The sequence below is a fragment of the Equus asinus genome, chromosome 4 (assembly GCF_041296235.1).
Source record: "Equus asinus isolate D_3611 breed Donkey chromosome 4, EquAss-T2T_v2, whole genome shotgun sequence".
Lineage (NCBI taxonomy): Eukaryota > Metazoa > Chordata > Mammalia > Perissodactyla > Equidae > Equus > Equus asinus.
In genome coordinates, this window is record NC_091793.1 from 140,953,654 (window position 1) to 140,965,379 (window position 11,726).

The following is an 11,726-nucleotide window of genomic DNA, read 5'->3' on the forward strand; positions in this document are numbered from 1 at the left end:
GCACCGAATGCAGGCGATATCCCGAAAAGGCCTGCTACCCTCCTGGCATCTGGCATTCTCCCCGGCGATTCTCTTGATGGCTGTTCCATTTCTCGTCGTTTTCTCAGCCCTGTCTTTGCAGTTCCCGAGCTTCTCCCTGGGACCCCAGCGACAGTTCTACTTTGACTACTGTCCCTCCAATGTCTCCCTTTCCTTTTCCTGACTTTTCTGCATTTTTCTTTTTCCTGCTTCTCATGCTTATTGCCTTTGAGTCCAGCAGGGCCTAGAATTTAGGGCCCCATGAGACCCACAAGAGAGCAGCTGTCCGGTTGAAAGCCCCGCACCCACCTTGTTTTAAATTCTGTAACAGCCTCTTCTTGACACTTTCGTAAGCGTATCCTTGATCTTTTGTGATAAATCAGTGTCTACGCATATACATATAAGGTTGATAACAGAGATAAAATGGTTAGAAGATGTTTTCCTTCCCTATCGACTAAGTTTAGTATCAATTTGGCTAAGGTATGACTGACCCTGGGGTCAGACACTAAAGATCTGTAGGCAAGACCACCAGAAGTTGGTTCCAGAGCTTCCCTGTGAAGAAATGGATAAGACAGCTCTTGCTACATGGTGTTAGGGCTCACTGAAGTCCTTGACAGCCCCGATTCAGAGCATCCTAGGCTCACACTTCACTGTCCTCTCAACTCTTCTTGAGGTGGTGCCATCCACATCCTCGCATTCTCAGTGGACGCTGCACCTGCTCCCTCCAGGGCACAAATAGCTAAAATTTGTCAGATGTGAGAAATATTTTTAGATACAACACTCCCTTTTTAGCTACAACAGTCCATTCTCTGATCCAGTCTCATCCTCAGGCGACTCTGACATCTACCAGCTCCAAGATCAACAGGAGCAGAAACAGCTCTGATACCATAAGCCCACGTGCAAGCTCAACATCCTTGTGAATGTCCACATGTGCCAGGTGCTCTTCTAAGCACTTTAGAAATATTATCTCACAAATCCTCACAACAGTTCTAGGAGGCAGGTGCTATTAGCATCCTCATCTTACAGAGGAGGAAACTGAGGCACAGCATGGGTAAGTGACTGGCCCGAGGTCACACAGCTGCAACCTGGGGTGGAGCCACTTTAACACAGTCCTGATTATCTTTTTAAAGATACTGATTACCTTAGTTGACTAGTATCATGAAAAAAGGGGAATATTAGGTTTCAAATTATTACTTGAAAAATATAAACCTTATTCCATTCAATATTTGTTTATTCATTTTTATAATGATGGATAAAGTCAGATAGTCATGAAAGCAAGCAGCAAAAAACCGTGTTTGCAGAGCAGTCAAATCACACAATGAGAAGTCCCTTGCATCTGCTTCATACTTTCTATTCCGCATCTCCGGGACAATCCTAGAGGGGACAGCGTTCTTCCTCGCTGCTTGGAAATCCCACTATTGAGAAAGAGAAGCGGAAACAGACACGGGGCTCACTCACATGCAGGCGTGGTCCTCAGCTTCCTGGCCAGCGCAGCTCTGGCCTGGCCCTCCACCCCCAGCGCCACGGCGACAATGTTGTGTGCGATGCTTGGGGCGTATCTCATCAGCAACACCGTTTTAAGATTCACGAAGGTCTTTCCGCCCACGATAACTCGGACGGAGTCATGGGCGTTCTTCTCGATCAGGTACCCATAGAGCCGACACAGCGGGACCCTGCTCCGGATGCACTCTTCCAGAGTGTACACCTCCTTGTCGGTGCTGTCGTCCAGGACGATGACCACGTGGGCCTGGCGGAAGGCCTCCTGCACTCTGGTGCAGACGGAGATGCTCCGGAGGAAGGGCGACACCAGGTCGTGAGTCTCTGACGCGAGGATGTGGAGCTTTTCTTCTGCATCTTTATTGTCAAATAGAACTATGCTAATTTCCGTTTGTGTTCCAAACACTTCACCGCTGGTCAAGATGGGGATCAGGTTGTAGCAGGCAGGAGCAGATGCACTAATAAAAATGCAAAGCCAGAGGATGAACAGTTAAATCTTTTGCCCCTTTTAAGCCTTTAATCATTTTTTTAAAATTTTTAAATTAAAAAAATTTCTTTCTGTGTTTTCTCCCCAAATCCCTCAGTACATAGTTGTGCATTATAGTTGTGAGTCCTAGTTGTGGCATGTGGGACGCTGCCTCAGTGTGGCTTAATGAGCAGTGCCATGTCCGCGCCCAGGATCCGAAGTGGTGAAACCCTGGGCCGCTGAAGCGGAGCACATGAACTTAATCACTCGGCCACGGGGCCGGCCCCTAAGCCTTTAATTAATGGATATTTCTGCATGTGCATTAATAGGGTGACTAACATCTTAGGCATACACAGCTGCTTAGACAGGCTAGAAATAAAAAATAGAACAAAAAAATTCTCACTAGTAACCCCTTGCTCTGGTCATCTGAAATCAATCCCCAAATAAGAACTGTACCTGTTTACAAGGCTTTTCACATAAAAAAGAACATGCAGAAAGCAAAATTTAAAAGAACTGTACCATATTACTCCAATTACATGTTTAGATTTCCTCCTCAAAAGATAAAGAAATGACAAATTTCATTTAATCATAGCTCTCTTCTATTTTATACCCTGATCTGTGAAGTCATGACAGTTTCTGGCAAGGACTGTCTTCCTCACAAAGCTGAGGATCAACACAGGCTGCTATCGGTATCGGGTGTCTGTGCCCACAACGCAGCCAGGAGCTGAGGACCCTAGAGCTGGGCCATCAACCAGGAGCTGTACTGACCCCTGAGGGCAGCTCCGAAACGCATCTGGGAGTTTTCAGTTTTCCCCATGGGTCTGGGGAGGCTTGCAATGGGGCCTTCAACAGAGTCTGAACCATTTTAATCCTTACAAAAATATCTAAAGCAGATGTAATGTTTATTAAATCTAGCTGGTGTTAGGTTCATGTATGTTTATTACATCATTCTCAACTCCTTTCTGTGTTTGAAATATGCATTTATAACAAACAATTTTTCCAATAAGTGTCTATATTAGGTTATGTGCACGGGTAGTGAGAAGGGGAGGGGAGAGAGATGCAGGGGTGGGGAGAAGAAAGGGAGGGAGAGAGACAAGGAGAGGGATGGAGCGCAGAGACAGGGAGAAAGAGCAACCACAAACACGGCCAATGAGAAAGACGGAGAGCAACAAGGAGCAGGAGTGAGGGGAAGACGAGCAAGGAGGAGGAGTGAGGGGAGGAAGAGCAAGGAGGAGGAGTGAGGGGAGGAAGAGCAAGGAGGAGGAGTGAGGGGAGGAAGAGCAAGGAGGAGGAGTGAGGGGAGGAAGAGCAAGGAGGAGGAGTGAGGGGAGGAAGAGCAAGCAGGAGCAGGAGTGAGGGGAGGAAGAGCAAGGAGGAGGAGTGAGGGGAGAAAGAGCGAGGAGGAGGAGTGAGGGGAGGAAGAGCAAGGAGGAGGAGTGAGGGGAGGAAGAGCAAGCAGGAGCAGGAGTGAGGGGAGGAAGAGCAAGGAGGAGGAGTGAGGGGAGGAAGAGCAAGCAGGAGCAGGAGTGAGGGGAGGAAGAGCAAGGAGGAGGAGTGAGGGGAGGAAGAGCAAGGAGGAGGAGTGAGGGGAGGAAGAGCAAGGAGGAGGAGTGAGGGGAGGAAGAGCAAGCAGGAGCAGGAGTGAGGGGAGGAAGAGCAAGGAGGAGGAATGAGGGGAGAAAGAGCGAGGAGGAGGAGTGAGGGGAGGAAGAGCAAGCAGGAGCAGGAGTGAGGGGAGGAAGAGCAAGGAGGAGGAGTGAGGGGAGGAAGAGCAAGCAGGAGCAGGAGTGAGGGGAGGAAGAGCAAGGAGGAGGAGTGAGGGGAGGAAGAGCGAGGAGCAGGAGTGAGGGGGCAGGACCACAGAGAATGAGCATGGTAGGAAGAGCCGAGGACCAGAAAGAGGCAGAGGCTGGGAGAAGGCCTGCTCTGGCAGGCGAGGGAGGGAGAGGATAACAGTCAGTGACCTGAGTGGTGGGGAGGGGAAGTAAGCCAGTGGTGGGGAGGAGGAAAGCAGAGCAAGAGCAGGAAGTGGAGCAGCAGACAGCAAGAGAGACCCAGACGAGGGGCGCAGAGCTTGTCAGACTTGCCAAAGTAAGTATGTTTGCTGTAAAGGTGCTCATTTACACACATACATGCTAAATCTACGTATGCTCTAAGTCTCCTCCACGGGCTGCAGTGGGGGATATATGTGCATCTCTGCTTATCTCCATGCATCTATACGTATACTATACATACACATCTCGCCATTGACTTTCAAATATTCTTCTATCATGGCACTAACCCCACATCGTTGTCCTTTCTCAATGAAAGAAGAAAATCTCACAGTTCTGGGGTGACTGTCCCACCTGGTGATCCAGACCTGCAAGGGGCTGAGGAGGCCTTTCAGGGACTCTCCCTCCAGCTCCTTCTCTATGTGTGTCTCCAGGTTCTCCTGGGCAATCGTCTTCATCAGCTCGGTCGTCATGCTGGAGGTGACGCTGTAGTAAAGCTAAATGTTGGGGAAGAAAAAGTCAACTTGAGAGAACAGATGATTAGCTGACAACGGCTACAACGGAAAGTTCTTGTTTAAAGCCAGAATAGAAGGAAAAGAGAGCTGAGAACACTTTAGAAAGCAAGACATTTGAAAAAGAAAATAATGTGAGAGAATGACGATGCTCTGAGGAGGTAACTAAACTCAGTTCACATACCTGGGCGTGCTCCAGGAACTCGTTATAGCCCCCCAAAAGCATGCCCTTTCCTCCGCGGTCCAGCAGCTCTCTCCAGATGATGGGGGACGTTGTGTGACTCCACTTATTCTTTTCACACAAATGTTCCAGCCACTCCTATGGAACGATATTCCAAGAGAAGTCACACACTGAATCTGCCTCGAAATTCAATACTTTAGAATTCGAACACTAAGCAGCTTGTTTCTACCACCACCATGTATACCTAGTAAAATTTACATATCTTTAAGCCATAAAATGTAAATATAGAAAATGGCAACAAGTTAACTAACAAACTCATCAAATAAGAAAGAATATTCTCCAAATTCGTTGGCCAAACACAGGTATTGGAAGCTGCTCTCTTTGCTGAGGAGGCCTGGCACGTAAGTGGTTAGCTTAAAGAGAAGCCAAGTCTCCCAATTCAACCGACTCCAAAGCATTTCAGCTGATTTTCCCCTTGTTCTTCCCTAGGAGATCCTTCCAGCCACAGGGCTATACTGGCAACAGTTGTTAGCTCAGGCGCCAACCTTTAAAAAAAAAAAATTATCACCTGGTTTGTGCAGACCCGGCCCTCCAACGACAAGAGCCGAGTAGAGACAGAGAGCAACACTCTTAGGTCAAGTAGCTGACTGCACTCTTGTCTTTGGAGACACACAGAAGGGGCTACCTTACAAATAAACTCTCAGAGACAAACTCCCCTTGCTGATGTTGAAGGCTCCTTGCATTTATCCCAACTTAAAGCAGACAGTGCTGCTGGGAGGGTCCCACCATTGTCCCTCTGGTCACAACACAGCCTGACCAGTGAAGTGCTGGAGGAAGATGCTCCACCCCAAAGGACCTACAGCCCCAGCAGGGTGTGCAGATGGCCTGGCAGGAGCTGGGGGAGGATGTAGAGCACCGGACTTGAGGGGGCTGAATCAAGAGTGGACATAAAGCTGGACAAAGGAGAATTTATCAGTATGAATCACTCTTCTGCAATTCAAGAGTGATTACCCTGGCAAGGCCCTCAGAAGAGAGTGATAACACCTGCTCAGATGGTTGTCCGGAGCGTGGACAAAGTGACGGCTCATAGGAACTGAAACAGAAATGCCCGGACTGCCATGGAAGACAGTGCAGGAAGGGATCAAAAAGCTTAGAGAAACGGGCATGCTCCAGTGGACATGCTCCCACGGATGGCTGGAAACCTGCTGGTCAACTGTGTTCTCCAGAAGGGCTTGGAAGACAGTGCACTCACTCGAGGGATCAGGAACTCATGGGTGAGAAGCCTGGCACGGCTGCCCATTCTAGGCCAGAGCTGACGCAGAGCTGATGCCCTGGCAGCTGGGATGATAGAATCTTGAAATAGAGGCCGGGGGCAGTGGCCACCAGAGAACATCTACTGTGAAAGAAGCACTCAGCAACCCAGCAGTAAGAAAACTGAGACAGCTGGAGGCACAAGGGGGTCACCAAAGAGACAGGTTCTGCTCCTAAAGCAGGAGCGACCACTCACAAAGCTGATCTGGTCACTGCAGCCGCTAGGCCGACAATGTGCTGGCAACAGAGACCAATGCTGACCCCTGATAAGGGCACTATGCCTCTTGGTACAAGTTGATGACACTGGGCCCCTCCCCCTGGAAAGGGCAGTGATCATCCTGATCAAGTCAGCACAGATTCTGGTGAAGAACGGCCCCTCCCGTTTGTAGGGCTTTGGCCAACACCTTGTCCAGAGCTCATAAAAAGTCTAACTCACCAACAGGGGGTCCTGCATGTCATCACTTTGAACCAAGAGACCCCCTGTAGGGTAAAGGAGGCAAAGCACTGGGCCTGTAACCATGGGATCCACCGGCCCAATCACATATGGCACCAGCAGCCTGGTAGAGGGGTGGAACGACCCACTGAAGGTGAAGGTGCAGCCACGAGCTGGGAGACGGACACCTTGCGAGGATGGGGCACCACCTTTCAGGATGCAGTATACACCATAAGTGAACAGAGGGTTTTGCCCTTTATAGGGAGAATACGTGAATCCAGGAACTGAGGGTGGAATTAAGAGTGACCCTGCTTACCACCACTTGCAGTGAGCATGTGGGGAATTTGTGCTTCCAAAACCCCTTCACCCTAGACTCTGTGGGCTGGAGTTGCTAAATCCCAGGGTGGGGGTGCTTTTACTAGGAAGAGGCCCATTAAACTTTAAGCTATGGCTGCCACTTGACCACTGTGAGCTCCTGTGCCAGGAGACCAGCAGCAGGCCAGGAGTTAACATCTTGGAGGGGTCATTGGCCCAAGAGAGCAGCAGCATTGGGGCAGCTACTCCCCACTGAGGGCAGGAAGGAATGCTCGGCGTCTAGGTGATGCACTGGGGCATCTTTGGTAGTGCTTTGCTCACTTTTGACAGTTAATGGACAAGTGCAGCAGTCACATCCTGAAAAGGGAGTAGCGACTGGGGCTCAAGACCCTGAAGGATACCGGCGTAGGTCACCACCAGCAGGGGGTGAGGGAATCCAAAATGCACAGCAGAGAGGTGAGGACTGTCACCAGTGGCCCTGAAACGATGGGCAGTGGAGATGATAGCTCATTGACCAAGCTTCCTCTTGCAAAGTTTCCCGAGGAGGAGCTGCCACTCAGAACCCTGGAAGAGCTGCCCCAGGCGGTGTAGACCTAAGGTAGGAGTGTGTGGATCTAAAAGGCACAGCTGTGGATGTAGCGGGTCCTGGCATGCTGTCCACGTCCCCCTTCAGGACCAAGGCACTGTTCCCTCCACCACCAGGGGAAGTGGCTGCTGCTGGCTCTGAGCCGAGTCTCCCTCCAGGACTGCCCTCAGCCACGGGAGGTTCCCTCACCCAAGGTTAAGGCACTTCCCCGGGGGCAGCCCGCACCTGATGACTGTGAGCTGTGGGAGGACAAAGGCCAGCCCCCTTGCCTGCACTTGGGGCACCTCTGAAGGGCCATCCCAGCTTCAGAGCTCCCTGCAGGGCCCCTGTGAAGGGGGGGCGGGGGGGGTTCAATTTCCACCACTGCCCCATCCTGCTGCCCTCATCCTTCTCAGGACGATGCTCCCCAGCGCACTTCCCAGCGAAGGAAACTCCTTCCCCAAAGCTCCACCTCAGTCTTTCCGGGGAAACACACTCCCCAAGGAGGACCTTCCAAATAAACAGGTCCCTCATGTCACTAGAAGTCAATATGGGGGTGGATGAAGCTAGAGTGCAATCTAAGCTACCTGGATCTTGGGGAAAAACAGCCAAATTATTCTCTTGTTAGGGCCTCATTCGTTCTACTAGGTATCAGGAAAAAACAGATAAATGTTTTAAGACGGATAAGTAGGGATTTATTTTACTGGTATTAAAATGTCATTTGTAGGGGCTGGCCCAGTGGCATAGTGGTTAAGATCGCACGCTCTGCTTTGGTACCCTAGGGTTCGTGGGTTTGGATCCCGGCTGCAGATCTACGCACTGCTTATCAAGCCGTACCGTGGCAGGTCTCCCACATATAAAGCAGAGGAAAAGGGGCACAGATGTCAGCTCGGGGCCAGTCCTCCTCACACACACACACGAAAGTCACCTGTACATGAACATTCATTACTGGAAGCCTTCTGATAGAACAGCTAATATTTAATCAAATTAGAACACGTTTTTGTGCGCGTGTGAGTTTAACGAACTGTAAAGGCTCCTTACCTCCCAAACATGAGGATGCTGTGTAATTTTATGTATCCGAAAATCAGGAAGGTTCTTTTGTAAATAGTCTGCCAGAAGTTCTGCTTTAGCATAATATGGGCAATCTGCTCTACCTAAAAGAGTTCAAATTAACAATGATTTCTTTCATCACACAGAAATTATCATGGAGTTATAAGTATTTGCCATATAATTACAAAATTAATCACACAGTTGTATTTTATAACATACAGGTGTGGTATAAACTGCGACCACATAAACTTTTGATTTTTATTATATTGGTAAAAATAAAACAAATTTCACAGCAGGTCAGAATCTTAAGTAATAAAATGTGGAAAGAAAGACTATTGACTACTTACTCACCTCCAGCACTATGCTGGACCTCACCTCCTCTAGGGGGCTGCCACACTACTGAGGGAGCCTGAATCACGTCACCAGAAGCCACCCAAGGGCAGGTGGGATGTGAGCGGTGGTGGTAAAATCACGTGTGGATCTGACACGTGTGGATCTGACACGTGTGCAGGGAGTACGGGGGAAGGAGAAGTCGGGGGAGAGAGAGGAGTCCGGGATAACTTCTCTCCCCCGGCTTGGGTAGGTGATCCCGGCCCTACCAGGGAGAAACGGGGTGAGAAGTTTAATTGCAGGCAAGCGCAGCCGGAGGTGTCTGCAGCACATCTCCATGGCTACGGCCAGCAGGCAGCCGCACCTGTAAGTGTGACGTGCAGGCCCCACGAAAGGGTGTCAGATGCAGACCGGGCAGCCACCTCCACCCGGGAGTCAGAGCCACCAGGTGGATGGGCCCGGGGTCCGCCTGAGCAGGAGGGTGGGCCGAGTGTAGAGGCCTCCACAGCAGTCCTGCCAGTTACTCCGTCACCAGCTCTCCAACCTCAGCCCCCGTCCAGTGCAAATCCACGGGTCATGAATTCAGACCACTCTCTGGCTCATGTCTTAAATGATCTCGCCCCACTGTGCTTCTGGCAAACCAGCCTAAAAGCCTCTCACCCTGGGTGGACCCAATTACCTCCCTTTTCTGTGCCTGGGTTCCCTCTGCTGGGCACCCCTGGAGAAACACGGCAGAACCAAGCAGGGAGGTGACATCGTAAATTCGTGGTCACCAGCCACAAGCGGCCCTCAGCGCTGCCTGAAGACCCCTGCTCCCTCAGCAGCCCTTTCCTCTGCTCTCCACGTACACTGTTTCAAACTTCGTCCACTTCCTTCAAAACTCTTTCTTCTCTCCAATATTTTTCCCTACTATCAGAAGACAATAGACAACTTTGCTTCCTACTTTATAAAAACTAAACCAAATCACACAAAAAGGCATCAGTTGGGAAATCCACCAACCTCCTGCCATCACACCTACAAGCCTGTCTGCATTGGGACTCATCTTTCCTCTTTCTCCTCTTCAGTGGAAGAGGGATCCCTGCTCCCATCCAGGCGTAAGTTCACCACCTACGCTCTGAATACCTCTGTCTTCAGCCTTCAGAACTGCCACCAACTCAGCTCAGTTGGTCATCCTCTCTTTCCAGCATCTTCTCTCTGTTTCTAATGGCCCTTTTCCATCATAGGGAAATATACTTGAGTTGTGTTTAAGTTTTTCCTGTTCTCCTGCCCCCCTCTAGCCATTGCCTCCCACCGGCCCTTTCTATTAGAGCTTGAAAGCATTCTTTGCATCTGCCATCCCCAGTTCATCGTCCCACTGCAATCTGGCTTTCCCTGCAATTCTCTAGGAGGTCACCAAGGACCTCCATGTCACTAAATCCAACGGGCACTTTCTGATCCTTTTCTTGTCGACCCTGGCAGCATTTGTTCCACTTCCTCCCTTTTGAAACACCCACTGTGGTGGGAGGATTCCTCGGCTTTTCCTCCTTCTCTGCCACTCCTCACTATACTCTACAGGTTCCTATTCCTTTATCAATCCATTAAAAAGTTAGCATTCTGCAAGGCATCTCATCTTTATACCCTACATATTCTTCCTGGCCAGTCCCCTCCACTCCCTTGATTTCCAGTAGCAATCTGTATCTGAGTTCAGACCTAACTCCTTATCTAGACGTCTACACCCTCCTGTAGTTTTTCATTTCCTTCTGAATCTCACAGGCACTCAGCACGTCTGTTGCCATCACTCCCCCACTAAATCCCCTCCTTCTCTTATGCTCTTTATGTCCATCTAGCCAGTTATCTAAGAGTGTTAACCGTATCCAGAGTACTAAGTCTACTCTTCTGCTTTTCTTTTGGTGAGGAAGATTGTCGGTGAGCTAACATCTGTGCCAATCTTCCTCTATTTCGTATGTGAGATGCTGCCACAGCCTGGCTTGGTGAGCAGTGTGTAGGTCCACGCATGGGAACTGAACCTGCGAACCCTGGGCCACCACAGTGAAGCGCGCGAACCTAATCACTATGCACCTGGGCTGGCCTCCTCCTCTTCTGCTTTATTTCAGTGACTCATCATCCACCCAGTTATCCAAATCATTGCTTGGGAATAATTTTAACTCTTTCTTCTCCCTTACTTGCATTCCCCTACTGAATTAGACATCTAATTCTACAGATTCTGTCTCCCTAATGTCTCTCCAGTCCACTCACTTCTTTCCCTTTTCATTGCCTACCATCCTAGGCCAGGCCACCATTCTCTCCTTCCTGGCCTATAGCACCTAACAAGGCTCGTGGCATCCAGTCTCTCTTCCCACAGTGCAGAGATAACGCCCAGATAAAATGCAAATTTGATTATGTTCTCCCTTTCCAAATATCTTCCAGTACTTTGGATAAAGTTGAAAATGCTGAACACGGCTCACCAGAATCTACATTATGTGACTCTGGCCTCAACCTATGACATGCTCTCCCTTGGACTCTTTGCTCCAATCCTGCTAAATCTATTTCAGTTTTCTCCTTACTGTATACTCTCAATCACCACCAAACCAGCTCTCCTCATGGCACCCCCACTCCCACTACACATGCCTATGTTACTCTCCTGCTCCCCACCTCCTCTCCACTAGGTAACTCTTTCTCATCTTTCAGGTCTCTGCTTAAACCTCGCTCCCTCTGGGAAGCCCTAGCCTGACTAAATAAGGTTCCCTGCCACTGCTCCTCTGGAACACTGCCCCACCACTGCCACAAACGCAACATCCTGTTTAAGTTTGTTTACCACTGTCTTCTCAGCATACAGAGCTCAAAAATATCCTTCTGAACGAATAAAGAAGCCAAGGAAATAAACCTTCGGGCAGATGGGAGATGTCAATTGTGTTAATGCATCAGAGGTCAAAAAGACAACGACTGAACAGCTTCTGGAAGTCACTGATGACTTTGGTGAGGGCTGAAGCCAGACTGAGGGGAAGGAGGACCTGGAGACAGAAGAGCAGCCTAGTCTTTCAAGAAACTTGTTCAGAAGGGAAGGAGGTAGGCACAATA

At 49.7% G+C, this 11,726-nt stretch overlaps 1 protein-coding gene across 6 annotated transcripts in view; it reads right to left on the reverse strand.

Annotated features, from left to right (window-relative positions):
- The window catches only part of MDH1B (malate dehydrogenase 1B), a 29,648-nt gene that overhangs the window by 17,196 nt on the left and 726 nt on the right, over window positions 1-11,726 (reverse strand). For 3 of the 6 annotated variants that reach the window (XM_070508466.1, XM_014836406.3, XM_044768330.2), the window contains exons 2-5: window positions 8,331-8,443; window positions 4,669-4,803; window positions 4,327-4,469; window positions 1,477-1,973 (exon numbers count right to left, since the gene is read on the reverse strand). In XM_070508466.1, coding sequence (XP_070364567.1) covers window positions 1,477-1,973; window positions 4,327-4,469; window positions 4,669-4,803; window positions 8,331-8,443 — 888 coding nt within the window. Of the gene's footprint in view, window positions 1-1,476; window positions 1,974-4,326; window positions 4,470-4,668; window positions 4,804-8,330; window positions 8,444-11,532; window positions 11,554-11,726 lie in introns of those variants that run through there. The other 3 variants (XM_070508467.1, XM_070508469.1, XM_070508468.1) reach the window with 2 other exon arrangements.